Source organism: Podarcis gaigeae (genome assembly GCF_964106915.1).
Source record: "Podarcis gaigeae genome assembly, chromosome: 7".
Taxonomy (NCBI): Eukaryota; Metazoa; Chordata; class Lepidosauria; order Squamata; family Lacertidae; genus Podarcis; species Podarcis gaigeae.
In genome coordinates, this window is record NC_139683.1 from 704,872 (window position 1) to 719,317 (window position 14,446).

The 14,446-nt window shown below is 51.5% G+C and overlaps 1 protein-coding gene across 6 annotated transcripts in view; it reads left to right on the forward strand.

The window, feature by feature from the left end:
* Positions 1–14,446, forward strand: part of WDR97 (WD repeat domain 97) — a 41,781-nt gene that overhangs the window by 20,292 nt on the left and 7,043 nt on the right. For all 6 annotated transcript variants that reach the window (XM_083748954.1, XM_083748951.1, XM_083748956.1 and 3 more), the window contains exons 15-25: positions 391–534; positions 618–848; positions 2,455–2,568; positions 3,209–3,622; positions 4,425–4,562; positions 5,213–5,317; positions 5,999–6,124; positions 7,790–7,993; positions 9,206–9,327; positions 10,192–10,351; positions 11,744–11,815. In XM_083748954.1, the coding sequence (XP_083605080.1) occupies positions 391–534; positions 618–848; positions 2,455–2,568; positions 3,209–3,622; positions 4,425–4,562; positions 5,213–5,317; positions 5,999–6,124; positions 7,790–7,993; positions 9,206–9,327; positions 10,192–10,351; positions 11,744–11,815 (1,830 nt within the window). The remainder of the gene's footprint in view (positions 1–390; positions 535–617; positions 849–2,454; positions 2,569–3,208; positions 3,623–4,424; positions 4,563–5,212; positions 5,318–5,998; positions 6,125–7,789; positions 7,994–9,205; positions 9,328–10,191; positions 10,352–11,743; positions 11,816–14,446) is intronic.

Sequence of the window (14,446 nt, forward strand, 5' to 3'; positions counted from 1 at the left end):
CCCTTGGCGAGAGATGCCTTTGAAGCCACCAGGGTAATACAGCCCTGAGGCTGAGCTGAGCATTTCCGCCAGGGCTTGCCAAAACCTTTTGCCTCCTCGGTCCTGTATATCTGAAGGAGCGTATGAAGGCAGCCCTGTTTAGGGAAGCTTTTAATGTTTAATTGACTATTGTATTTTAATATTCTGTTGGAAGCCGCCCAGAGTGGCTGGGGAAACTCACCCAGATGGGCGGGGTATAAATAATCTGTTATTATTATTATTATTATTATTATTATTATTATTAGTTGCCTGAGGTGATGCCACTGAGTCCATGTCCAAGGTGGCACCTTGGGGCGACTGTGGCGCCATCTTGGTTTGCGAGAGACCCCCTTCCTCCCGCCTTCCCCGCAGGACACCAGCCCCCCTGCAGAGGGGAGCCCGCAGGCCGTCCTCTCAACAGCCCCGTCTGTGTCTGAAATCAAAGAAGCTTTATCCCCACTTCCTCCTCCAGTGAGATTCCCGCTTTTTGGAGTGAGGAGGACCAAGAGTGAGCAGGTGAGGGTCTTTGGGGGGCAGCTGGAGTGGGGAAGGGGCTGGGGCAGCGGCAGAGGAGTGAGAGTGCCCCTCTTGTCTCCCAGTTAGGCCTGGCACAAAAGGGAAAGAGACCCCCCAAGGAGAAGAGGAGGAGGCTGCCCCCTCCGGTGCCCCCGCCAGTGGTGACAGCCCCTGAGGAGGTCCTGGAGCCCAGCTCTAGCCCCCCCTTGGACGAAGCGGAGAAATCTCCCCCCAGCACAAGACGTCCTTCCCCAGGCCTCATGCTCTCTGGCATGGACACCAGGGGCAGCAAGGTCAAGATCCGCCGGGCAACGGTGAGATTCCAGAGGTGGGGGCAGGGGGGCGTGGAAGCAGGAAGCCCACGGACTGACGGACGGGCACACACAACATCCGTTGTTTAAAATGTGTGCCCGCCTGATCCCAGAAGTTGTGGGCGCACTTGAAGCTGCCGCCTTACCCTGAGTCTGACCTTTGGTCTGTCCAGCCCAGTGCTGTCTTCTCTGGCTGGCAGCAATCACTCTCTCTGCAGGGTCTTCCTCAGAGCCTTTTAACTAGGGTGGGCTATTTGGGCAGTCAGGCCCTTTGAGCTTGCGATGCTGTGAAGGATTGAACCCAGGACTTTTGTATGCTGAGATGGTTTCCCTCACACATCTCTGCAATCTGAGCATCGGATGGAGGGGCTCACAGCATCCACACCCAGCCCAGCCCGCTTCTTCATCAGTCTCAGCTTTGGATCCAGCCCAGAGCAAGCAGCTCTCTGTGGTTCCAGCTTCCAGCCCAGCTCACAAACAGCTGGGGGTGGGGAGTGGAGGCCTAATGGCCCCTCACTTAGTTGCAGCTCTTGCACCCCCTCACAGGATTTTGGGAGGCTGGTGAGGACACTCCCATGGCCAGCTAGTGTGTTGCCTCCATCTATCTTGGAAGACCATGGAAGAGTCTCTCTTCAGGGGTAAAGTCAAAGGGCTGGAGAGTCACGGCGCCTGCGGTGGCTGTACAGGCCAATACAGGAGAGAGGTGTTTTATGGCAGGAGGGCCTCTTCTGTGGTCGCTCCCCACCTGTGGTTGGCTGTCCCCAGGGAGGCCTCACCTGGTCCCTTCCTTACATATCTTTAGGTGCCAGGCAAAAGCATTCCTCTTCTCCGATGGCTTTTGGCTAATTAAACAATCTATGGCTTTTTAAACAGTGGGGAGATGGGGTGTCATTGCTTTTGTTTGTTACTATGGCATGTATTTTTTCATTTTTATATTGTAAACCACCCTGTGATCCTCGGTTGAAAGGCGGTATAGAAATTTAATAGAGAATAGCAAGAATAACAATAGTCTTACAAAGGATCTTGTCTGACTAGTTTGGCAATTTATTCTGTTGAATTCTAACCCTCCCTACATGCAGGGCTCCAAGAACTGGAAGGGACTCGGGGCATCATCCAGACTGAGCCCCCTGCCCCAGCCCACAATGACATTGTGTTTTAATGTTGCAACCCACCCAGGAAACTTAGGGTAAAGGGCAGGTCGTTAATAATAGTCATTATAGTCCCAAGAGAGGGTTAGTCTGGCAAAAGACCCTTCTGAGTTTGGCCTGCAAAGTTAACCCGAGCTCCTCCTTTTCCTTGCCCTTTACCCTAGACCCAGTGTGGTGCAGTGGTTAAGAGCGGTAGTCTCGTAATCTGGGGAACCGGGTTGGCGTCTCCGCTCCTCCACCTGCAGCTGCTGGGTGACCTGGGGCCAGTCCCACTTCTCTGAAGTCTCTCTGCCCCACTCACCTCACAGAGGGTTTGTTGTGGGGGAGGAAGGGAAAGGAGAATGTGAGCCGCTTTGAGACTCCTGAAGGGGAGTGATAAAGCAGGATATCAAATCCAAACTCCTCCTCCTCCTCCTCCTCCTCCTCCTCCTCTTCTTCTTCTTCTTCTTCTTCTTCTTCAGTTGAATAAAGACTTGGATGCAATCAAAGAGTCCAAAATGGGTGCTTCCGTCTCACCCCCTTCACAACTCTCCTCAACCCCCAGTTTCCTTGGGGAGCCCATCAAGAGCGAGAAGGTAAGAGGGGGCCCACCTTGGCTCACCTGCTGCTGCCGCCACATCCCTGCCTCCCTCGGGGGCTGCAATTGGCAGGTGCGGCTGTCATGGGATGTCCTCCCTCAGGACCCTGACCAAAGCTTTATCCTGCCCAAGGCAACCTGAAGTGACTTCCCACCAAACCACGGAAATGAACAGGTTGGGGCCATCATTGCCTCATGAGGGAGGGAGTTCCACAGTTTCGCTCTGTGGTGCGTGAAGAAGGACTTAGTTTTATTTGTCCAGAATCTTCCTACTCTCAGCTTCGCTGGAGTTCTGCCGCCACCCCAGAGCCCAGCAGAACCCCCACCCCCCGCAGTTCCCCATTTCTCTCAGCCACCGCCAGAGGGAGAATCTCCCCCTCCCCTGTAAAAGAAACAGCCCACCCACCGTGGGTGTAATTCTACGTCTTTGGGCTCCAGCACAGGAGGGTCTGGCGAGGCCCCCGAGGTGGATGTTGGCGGGTGTTGGGGCGGTTCTGTGTCCTGTGCCGTTCCCTGGCTGGCGGGAGGCATTTTGGAGATGGGGGCAGAAGGTGCAAGCGAGGTGAGGGGGAAAGGAGTGGGGTACGCAGGTGTGCTCCTCTGTGCCTCACCTGGGCGACCATGGATTGTGTGCCTAGAGTGTCATCTTCAAGGAGTCTCCCTCGACAGACAAGAGCCAGGAGTCTCCTTCATCGCCAGGCAAGAGTCAGGGGTCTCCTTCCTCGTTTGACAAGAGTCAGGGGTCTCCTTCGTCGCCAGGCAAGAGCCAGGGGTCTCCTTCCTCGCTTGACAAGAGCCAGGGGTCTCCTCCCTTGCCAGCCAGGAGCCGGGCGTCATCTCCATCTTTCGCAGCCAAGAGCCAGGAGTCCCATCCATCTCTGCCAGTCGGGAGCCAGGAGCTGTCTCCCTCCTCGCCTGCCCGGAGCCAGGAGTCTTCGCCCAAGTCCCTGGGCTCCGTTTCCCGCATGAAGAGCCAGACATCTTCCGTCATCATCAAGGGCTTCTTTCCCGAGAGGCCGCCTTCCGGCAGCAAGGAGCACTTCAGACTGCAGGTTGTGAGGCTTCTCTGGGCCGCTGGCTCCTTCCTCTTGTCCTCCTCCTCCTCCTCCTCCTCTGGCTCCTGGGAGAGGCCACAAGCCAGTCTGCTGCCAGGGCCTGAGGCAGAGAGTTGGCAATGCTGCTCCTCTCTGGCAGTGTCAGGGCCGGGCGAGGGGGGGGCTCTCTCTCCCTAGAAAAGCTAATCTGGGGGACCTCTGCTTAGGTGTGCTCTGGCTGGGCATAAGAAGCTAAGAAGAGCCTGCCTGCTGGATCAGGCCCACCTGGTCCAGCATCATGTCCTCACAGTGGCCAACCACATGGGCATTAAGGGACACTCCCCAGCAGGACCTGAACGCAACACTATTCTCCCCTCGTTGCCCCCCCCATTACCTGGGATTTAGATGTAGACTGTTCCTGGGCATGGAGGTTCTGCCTTCAAAGCAGACCTCTGTAAGAAGAGCCTGCTGGATCAGGCCCATGGCTCATCTCTCTGGGGGACACCCACGAGGGAGACCTGAGTACTAAAGAGCATGTGTGTGTGGCTGACAAGCTCTGTGTGACCTTCACGGGAGGGAGTAGGGGAAGAAATCCAATTCCGCTCACACCTAAAGCTGAATTTAGCAAATTCCCACTTTCCAAAAGAATACGAGAACTGCAATGCAGGCACCTGTCGAAAGTCACCCAATATTCCCTATGAAGTTTTCCAATGAGACAAGGTTTAGAAAAATTCCAGAAGGGGTGGGGCAGGCCCCCAAGGTTTGCTGTTGGGGTGCGGAAGGCGGCTGCTGTCTGAACTGCCTTGCTCTCCCTTGCCAGGAGCTGGAGAGCCACCATGGGCCACTGCCCAGGCTATCGTCTGGCTTCATCCCCAACTCGGTGGCCGCCCTGCAGTTTCACAGCCAGGAGATGCTGGCGGATGAGAGAGATGAGAGACTCGTGAGGGTGGTGGAGCCGGTAAGGCGGGGCAGGGCGTCCTCAGTGCCAGGCCTGCTGGGGGGCGGCTGGCTGCGGCTGAGCAGAGAGGCTGGGGGCCTGGGCTGCGCTCTCGGGGGGGGGGGACCCTGCCTGGTAGCCTGTGAAAGGAGCAGGCAGGACACACACTCAGCACCCAGAGAGGACAAACCTTGGCAGGGAGCGTGCAAGACGCGCTTGAGACACCCTGGGGCAAAACCACAAGGCAATGCCTGCTTGCTTTGCTGCTCCAGCCTAGCTCTACCTGCTGGTCTTCCCTCTAGGCCAGGGGTGGCCAACTCCCAAGAGTTAAATCCTGGCAGTGATCTACCCCAGTTGTTGAGCTTCTTTGGGGGGAGCAACTTCAAACAACTTCAAAGTTGTTTGGCTTCTTTGGGGGGGAGCCAGTGATCTACCAGTGATCTACCACAGACGTCCAGTGATCTACCAGTAGATCGCAATCTACCTGTTGGACGTGCCTGAGGGCTCCAAATTGGCCTCCCACTTGGAAGCTGTCCTGGTTCAGACCTGCTTATCTTGGGAAGTGCCGCCATCCCAGGAGGCTGTCTGTGGGTGGGGCACTGTGGGTGGGACACAAGGGGGGGTCTCCTCTTGGCCGGGGGGGCCTGCACTTTCCCTTCTGCTTTTACTAGGAGACAGAAAGCCACTTGAGAACGGTCCCAGGGTGGAAGGAGGGCGAGGAGCCCAGGACACGGGTTTCTGAAGAGATCAGCATCATCAAATCGAGTACAAAACAGGTAAGCAGGCCCCTCTTCCTTACCTGCGATGGTCCTCCTGCCTCTCTCCTGCTGCTGGCAAGGGATGTCCTGAGAGGGTCCTATGTGGCAAGGGACCCATAAGCCTGGGACCCCCAAGTCAGGCTGTTTCTCTCTCTCTCTCTCTGTGGGGGGGGGGTCTCCTTTGGTTTCTCCTCATTTTGGTTTTTTTTAAATAAACAAAACAAACAAAAGATAAATAGCTTAAAGTATTTAATGCCTTAGAAATTGAACTTAATAGGTAAGTTAGGATCGGATAAAATGTCAGCAATGTGGATTAAATAAAGCAAATTACACATACATCTGGAATTGTTCTCAAAAATAAATATTCTGGAAATTGGCTCAGGCTATTATATCTATTAGGATGTCACATACCATTGGACAAAAAATATTACTGCTAAATATTAAGTAAAATATGTTATTCCAGATAATGGTCAAGAAACTGTGTTTAACCTTATAACTGCTGCTAAGATATAAATAGCTAAAAATGTGGGGAAGCATATATCTGCCTATATCTGAATGGAGAAAATTTGGTCTATGGTAACTATGGTTAATTTAGAAAGGAATGCATATTAACCACTCCAACGGGTTTATGGGAAACTGGCATTTTTGGCAATGTTGTGGAGGAACATTGCGAAAAATGGTTCCTCCTCTTTATTCCAGATGGATCTTCCTGAGATCTTCCTGACGCAGCTGGATGAATCTCAATACCCAGAGCCGAAGAAAGAGCCTCCCTTCTTTGTCTTGCCATTCCTGGACATGCTGTGGTTCCAAGATCTTTTTCCTGAGGTGAGAGGCTGAAGGACAAGGAGGATCTGCAGACCATCCCTAAGGGCCAAGGAGGGCCGAGGAGTCCTGCTGGCCACGGGACCTTCTCCCTGCCCCATCCCTTGTATAGCTGGGGCTCTGCTTGCCACAGACCTGGGAGACAAAGGTTTCCTCTACAGGCAGAGCCACTTTTTTTGTAAATGGTCTTCTCCCAAAGAAAGAATGGCAACATGCCTGCAACCACAGGCTGATCCTATATATAACAATAATAATAATTTATTATTTATACCCCACCCATCTGGCTGGGTTTCCCCAGCCACTCTGGGCGGCTTCCAACAAAACATTAAAATACAATAACCTATTAAACATTAGAAGCTTCCCTAAACAGGGCTGCCTTCAGATGTCTTCTAAAAGTTTGGTAGTTATTTTTCTCTTTGACATCTGGTGGGAGGGCGTTCCACAGGGCGGGCGCCACCACCAAGAAGGCCCTCTGCCTGGTTCCCTGTAACTTGACTTCTCACAGCGAGGGAACCGCCAGAAGGCCCTTGGTGCTGGACCTCAGTGTCCAGGCAGAACCGACTAGCCTGGAAACGACTTTGCTGTCCAACTGTGATCTGAAGGGATCTCTAAACCCAGCTGACAAGGACCCCTCCCTTAAGCTCTAGAAAGGTCAAATGAAAAAGAGCTTTAGATTTGTATTTTGAAAGCCCAGAGGATGCAGAACATAACAACTGTGTGTGAGAGAGAGAGAGAGAGAGAAAGAAAGAAAGAATGAAGGAGAGAAAGCTTAACAGCCATGCCACCTATCACATGGGGAATAATTTTAACGTGAGACTCCAAATTCCTGTGTAAACCAGTGAAGTCAAATATCAAAGTATAAGCAATTTTATTTGGGAAATGTGAGGGGAGAGAAGCAAAGAAAAGGGAAAGGTGACAATATTTCACTCACAGACGACATATAACTTAGCTAGTTGCGTTTCACCTGCTTGAGTAGAGTCTTGGGTTTCGGAGGACGTGCAGAGTTCTGTGCAGAAAAGAGATTCAGAGAGAGTGAGAGTGAGCTTCTTTCCTTGCCTCTTTGGATGGTTCTGAAGAGACAGAGGAGGTTGAGGGGATGCCTCCCCTTTATGGGAATTTGAGACTGATAAGCCCCCCGCTTCTTAATGGCGATAGGGGGTGGTTGTCTGGGCCAGTGTAAAAAGAAGCTCCATCTCTGATGCCCGTGGTCCCAATGGCCAGCCAGAAGGGTATTCAGAGGCTGTTTCCACCTCCATAGTCATTCCTAAAGAACTAGCCAGTTCTGGGAGGTTGGGGTGCTGTAAAAATACTCTGCTGTTACTCATTGGTAGAGCATTTGCTGCTGGAGACCCCCAGAGAGAGAAGATAAGCTGAGCACATTTTATCTCTGTGGGAGGGTGAGAGTGTGGTCTGAATGAGCAGATTCCTCTGGGGCAGCGTGTGGGTCTGGGGCAGGCTTTGGGCACCTTTCCTTTGGGTAAGTTGGCCTCCCACAGCTCCTGCGACTGCTGGGGCCATTTCTTTTGCTCTTTCAAGACCCAGCAGGCTCTTCTTGTCCTCCCGGGGGGGATCAGCTCAGAGGCGCTCCTAGAATCCTCGAATTGGAAGGGACCCCCTGGGTCGACTGGTCCAAACCCCCGCAAGGCAGCTTCCCTTCCCTCTCACCAGGGCTTTCCGCCGGAGATGACCTTGAACGAGTTCTTGACGAAGATGATGGCCTTCTTGGTTACCACCAGAGACTTTGGCCAAAAGGCAGAGCTGGTTTCCGCCATCGCCAGCCTGAAGGACGAGATGGGGGATCGGATGAACGAGCTGGTCTGCAGCAGCTTTATCCAGGTGTTGAACAAGAGGGACGACCCTCCCTCTCTCCGGGTGAGGGTCACTCTAGGCTTTGTGCTGCTGTGCAGATCTTGTCTTGCATATTCTGCTGGGGGAACACACACACAAGCATGCGTAGAAGGCTGGCATTACACTATCCCAGCCACTGGCTAAAGTATCTGGTCTTCATAACTGAGCAGCCCCTCAAAAGGAAGGTGGGGCCTCCTTTTGAGAGCCAGTGTGGCATAGTGGTTAAGAGCAGTAGACTTGTAATCTGGGGAACCGGGCAGTGGCGTAGCGTGGGTTGTCAGCACCCGGGGCAAGGCAAGTAATTTGCACTCCCTAACCCGTGGATTTACGCCCCCTAACCCTAACCCCCAGATGTTGCGCCCGGTGCGGCCGGCGCCCCCTGCACCCCCCACGCTATGCCACTGCAACCGGGTTCGCGTCTCCGCTCCTCCACCTGCAGCTGCTGGGTGACCTTGGGCCAGTCACACTTCTCTGAAGTCTCTCAGCCTCACTCACCTTGTGGGGGAGGAAGGGAAAGGAGATTGTGAGCCGCTTTGAGACTCCTTAGGATAGTGATAAAGCGGCATATCAAATCCAAACTCTTCTTCTTCTCTTCTTCTCCCCACTGTGTCTGGTGGAGAAGGTGCTTAGGCCCAAGGGAACTTTTAAAGGGGTGGGAGATGTTTTTGAAGCAAAGCAACAAGGGGAGCAAGGGGAGCCAGCGCTTGCAAGCGCTGCCAATGTCGTTCCTGAAGACGGTTCTTTCCTTCTGGTGGAAACTGCATTTCTCCAGGAGGGGAAAGAGATTGTGTGCAAAAGGCCAGCAAGTCCCCAGTGTTGTGAGTGCCAGATGGAATGTGCCCCCCTTCACCCCACCAGAGAGGAAGGCCCCCCGGCTGTCAATAGATTTCAACTTCCCTGCTGGCCAGACCCAGGAGTGACTTGCAGGGCCATAGAATTGTAGAGTTGGAGGGGACCCCAAAGGTCATTCAGCCCAACCCCCTGCAATTCAGGAATGCCGTATCTCAGGGCAGCTGCTGTGCATATCCAAGGCATTCCCACACACCCAGGTTCCAACCTCGTCATCTCCAGGTTAGGGAGTTTGGAAAAGACCTCTGTCTCTCCTCCTCTCTTTGCCAAAGCCCGCGGAGAGCCACTGCCAGCCAGAGTTGACACTGCTGGCCCAGGCGGACCCTTGGCTTTGTGGGCTCCTGTGTCTGCCTGCCAAGATGCCCTTGTCTTCTCTCGACATTCCAGGAAAGGAGGCATCGGAAGTTCATCCTGGGCACCTTGCAGGCCCTCGTGAAGATGGACAAGGACAACAAGGACCTGATCGTGGAGCTCATGACCTTTTACATGCAGGCTTACACCCCAGACAAGTAAGGGCCGGGGGGGGGGGGTCACTGCTAGGAGCCTAAGCCTTAAGGGGGGCAGAGGAAACAAAAGGCTTCAGGACAGTTGGTCAAAGTTGCTGCTTTTCAAAGTCGCCAGCTGCTCTGGCTAGCTCTATCTTGGTTGCTCTCTCAATAAGCAACCCCCCCCTTAAAAAAAAAGACTTTACTGCAAGGGCTCTGTTGAAGTTTTGTTTAAAGGGAAGGGTTCCACCACTGCAAAAAGCCTGAGAGACACATGCCACAGGTGAACTGATTTCAGCGTAGCTTCTCTTATCCGCATGCTTTTGAAATCAGGTTTTAGGACCACGTAGATTTCCAAATTGCCCACCCAAATCTGTTTGCCTTCAGTTAGCAAGTTACAGGCAGCAGAGACCACCCCCTTCCCTCCTTGCCTAGATGCACATTCTCAAAGAGCAGGTGGACAGCAACCGGCAGGAGAAAAGGGGTGTTTAAAGAAAAACATTCCTTTAGCTCATTGCTCTGACAGGTATTTTATGGAGAGCCAGTGTGGTGTAGTGGTGAAGAGCGGTAGTCTCGTAATCTGGGGGACCGGGTTCGCATCTCCGCTCCTCCACCTGCAGCTGCTGGGTGACCTGGGGCCAGTCACACTTCTCTGAAGTCTCTCAGCCTCACTCAGCTCACAGAGTGTTTGTTGTGGGGCAGGAAGGGAAAGGAGAGTGTGAGCCGCTTTGAGACTCCTTCGGGTAGTGATAAACCGGGATATCAAGTCCAAACTCTTCTTCTTCCTCTTCTTCTTATGGCTCAGGTCAGCAAATGTGGTGGAGTGGTCATGTGGGTGCAATTCCCCCGCCTTGCAGTGTGAGTCCACCTGCCTCTTTCTCCTTTCAGGGTCGTTATTCACAATCTGATGCAGGAGGTGGGAATCCAGGACCCCCACACCTATTTCACCAAGGAGCTGAGCTCCTGGCCGGTCAAGGCGAGCGACTCCAAAGAGACGATGCGAGGAACCTGCAACCGCTGGCTGGAAGGGAAGATGCAGGAGCTCAAGGTGCCTCTTCCTCCTTCTCTCTTCCTTCGGCCGGGGAGGGGTCACCTGGCTGCAGCCTGCCCCCCCGCCCCCCGCTACAGAATCTGTCAAACTTGGCAAGCAGGAGCCAGGCTGAAATCTGCAACGCACCCATTCTCTCCTGGCCTTTTCTCTAGCGTGTCAGGGAGGAGTCAGGGTCTGTTTTCATACAGGTGCGGATCAGAAAGTAAGGTTCCCTCCTTTGGGAAGAAACCAGCCATTTGCCAGTGAAGTTCCCCAGCCAGCAGCTTCCCCACTTGAGTTGTCTGGGTAGCTAGAATTATCTCCCTTCGTCAGAGAGGAAGGTCTGGCTTACATCGGCTGAGTACAACCTTCAGCTAAAAAGCTAACTTTCATTAAGGCTTTCAGCCCAGTGAACCTCAGGGGTTGGGAACTTCAAATATGGCCCCCTCGGGCCTCTCTATCTGGCCCTTGGGAGCTATGAGCCCCTTGAGTGATTTAGCCAGGCTGGAATCTTGATCTTGAACTGTGACAACGACTCTTGCAGAGAGATGCGATTGTGTGTGTAGATGCCAGTATGTTGGACAAGGGAGAGTTTTACATTCATTGTTCCGCCTGCAGGCCTCAGCTGGATTCCAACCTCAGCAGCCAGGAGCCCAAGCTATAGCACCAGAGTGCGGTCCAAATGTCAGGGAGAATCGATTAGGAGAATATGGTTGGTGGGAGAAATGTAACTCACCTGCACCAGCCTATAGATGCTCCATTTAACTGCCTCTAATCTGCCAGAATTTTAAGCAGGAATGACTCACCTCCCCCCCCCCCGCTGCAATATAATAATAATATAATAATAATAATTTATTATTTATACACTGCCCATCTGGCTGGGCTTCTCCAGCCACTCTGAGTGGCTTTCAACAAAATATTAAAATGAATATTTTTATGCCCCCTCCAATTTGCCATTAAAAAGAAATCAACTCCTCTTGTGGATCCCTTGCTGGGATGCTATGACACCAAAAGCTTTTAGCGACACCCCAAATGTGCTTTTTTAAAATAAAAAAAAGCTTAATTATTTCCTGAGAAAAATGAACTAAAAGCCATTTTTCACCGACTATTTCTATAGATCACCTGCTAGGATACTGCGACACCAAAAGTTTTTTATTTGGTGGGCCCCAAAGACCTCACCCAAAACTTGTCACTTAAAAATAGATACGGTATATTACGGGTCCATGTGTCCCTCTGCCTGCCCATGACCCGGGGGCTCCTGCTTTTGAAAGCTGCCTCCAGTGGGGGCCTGGGGGGTGTGTGTGTCCCAGGCCACGTTTTTGCACAGCAAAGGGATTTGCCCTTTGGGCAACAAACAAACACTCTTTTCTCCACGCTGGAAGCGGCACCTGATGATTCTCTTCCTCCCAGGAGCACAGAGCTCAGCTTTTGGCGCAGAGGGTTCCACCCAGAAGGCATTATTCCTTTAAACCTTTCCAGAAGGTAAGAAGTATTGTGCGTCCAGCCTGGTCTTTGCTGACTATTGTGGCAAGGAGGAAGGGTGAGGGCAGTTCTCACCTTCCTCCGTGTTATGTATTGAAGTTCTCACCCTGGGCCATTATGCAAATGAAGGATCGAAAGTGATGTTCAGTGGTTGGATAGTTTGTATGCAAATGAAGGATCAAAAGTGACATTCAGTGATTGGATAGTTTTAGAAAGTTGCTACAGTAACTGTTGTACTGGAGCTCTATATAAGCAGGCTGACTGAGCCCTTCAGTTCAGTTCAGTTCTGTTCTGGCCTCGGAATAAACAAGAGCTGTTTGAAGAATCGCTATGTCGTCTGATATGTTCGTCCACAACTTAACACTCCTCCTCCTCCTCCTCCTTTGCCCCCACCTTCCTGCACCTCTCAGCTTAGCTCCCTTGTCCCCCCACCCAGGGAGGTCTCCATCCTTCAGAGTCCCCCAGATCATCCAGGTTTTTTTTTAATTTTCTACTCCGCCTTGTTTATTGATACTCCAGGCAATTACAAAAAAAGCAAATGAAACCACAGTCTGTCCATTACAATATCTATAAAGAAAGATGCCTGAAAATCACCGTATTTTTCGCTCCGTAAGATGCACCTAGTTTTTAGAGGAGGAAAGGGGGAAAGCCCCGTTTTTTGGGGGATCAGATCACAGTTGTGCAGCTTCTTTTGCAAAGGGGAAAAGCCCCTTTTTTGAGGATCAGCTCAAAGTTGTTGAGCTTAAAAAATCTTGTTTTTATGGGGTTCAACTCACAGTTCTGCTGCTTCTTTAGGAAAGGAATGGGAGCCGTTTCTACAATTTCCGGACAGATAATCTAATCAGCCAGTCACATGTCGCTGGGGAAACGAACAGCCTCCGTCTGCAGAACATTCAACGATGGAGGCCTGAGCAAGGGGGCGAAAAGGGAGGCAGCGATCAACCACACATTCGCCCCATAAGACGCACAGACATTCCCCTTACTTTTTAGGAGGAAAAAAGTGTGTCTTATGGAGCGAAAAATACGGTATATATAATTTTAATATGAACTGAAATTAATAATCCATTGCCTATCTAGCCACAGTGGTTGAAACGCATGCTAAGTGATTTCAAAGCTGGGCTCTGACTCATAGAATCATAGAATCCTAGAGTTGGAAGAGACCACAAGGGCCATCGAGTCCAACCCCCTGCCAAGCAGGAAACACCATCAGAGCACTCCTGACATATGGTTGTCAAGCCTCTGCTTAAAGACCTCCAAAGAAGGAGACTCCACCACACTCCTTGGCAGCAAATTCCACTGTCAAACAGCTCTTACTGTCAGGAAGTTCTTCCTAATGCTTAGGTGGAATCTTTTCTTGTAGTTTGGATCCATTGCTCCGTGTCCGCTTCTCTGGAGCAGCAGAAAACAACCTTTCTCCCTCCTCTATGTGACATCCTTTTATATATTTGAACCTGGCTATCATATCACCCCTTAACCTCCTCTTCTCCAGGCTAAACATGCCCAGCTCCCTTAGCCGTTCCTCATAAGGCATCATTTCCAGGCCTTTGACCATTTTGGTTGCCCTCCTCTGGACACGTTCCAGTTTGTCAGTGTCCTTCTTGAACTGTGGTGCCCAGAACTGGACACAGTACTCCAGGTGAGGTCTGACCAGAGCAGAATAGAGTGACACTATTACTTCCCTTGATCTAGATGCAATACTCCTATTGATGCAGCCCAGAATTGCATTGGCTTTTTTAGCTGCCGCATCACACTGTTGGCTCATGTCAAGTTTGTGGTCAACCAAGACTCCTAGATCCTTTTCACATGTACTGCTCTCAAGCCAGGTGTCACCCATCTTGTATTTGTGCCTCCCACTTTTTTTGCCCAAGTGCAATACTTTACATTTCTCTCTGTTAAAATTCATCTTGTTTGTTTTGGCCCAGTTCTCTAATCTGTCAAGGTCGTTTTGAAGTGTGATCCTGTCCTCTGGGGTGTTAGCCACCCCTCCCAGTTTGGTGTCATCTGCAAATTTGATCAGGATGCCCTTGAGTCCATCATCCAAGTCGTTGATAAAGATGTTGAATAAGACCGGGCCCAAGACGGAACCCTGTGGCACCCCACTAGTCACTCTTCTCCAGGATGAAGAGGAACCATTGATGAGCACCCTTTGGGTTCGGTCAGTCAGCCAGTTACAAATCCACTGAGTGGTAGCATAGTCAAGACCGCATTTTACCAGCTTCTTTACAAGAATATCATGGGGCACCTTGTCAAATGCCTTGCTGAAATCAAGGTAGGCTACATCCACTGCGTTCCCTTCATCTACCAGGCTTGTAATTCTGTCAAAAAACGAGATCAGGTTAGTCTGACATGACTTATTTTTCAGAAATCCATGCTGACTATTGGTGATCACAGCATTCCTTTCTAGGTGCTCACAGACTGTTTGCTTAATGATCTGCTCCAGAATCTTCCCTGGTATTGATGTCAGACTGACTGGGCGGTAATTATTTGGGTCCTCTCTTTTCCCCTTTTTGAAAATAGGGACAACATTTGCCCTCCTCCAGTCTGCCGGGACTTCGCCTGTTCTCCAGGAATTCTCAAAGATGACTGCCAGTGGTTCTGAGATCACATCTTCCAGTTCTTTTAATACTCTTG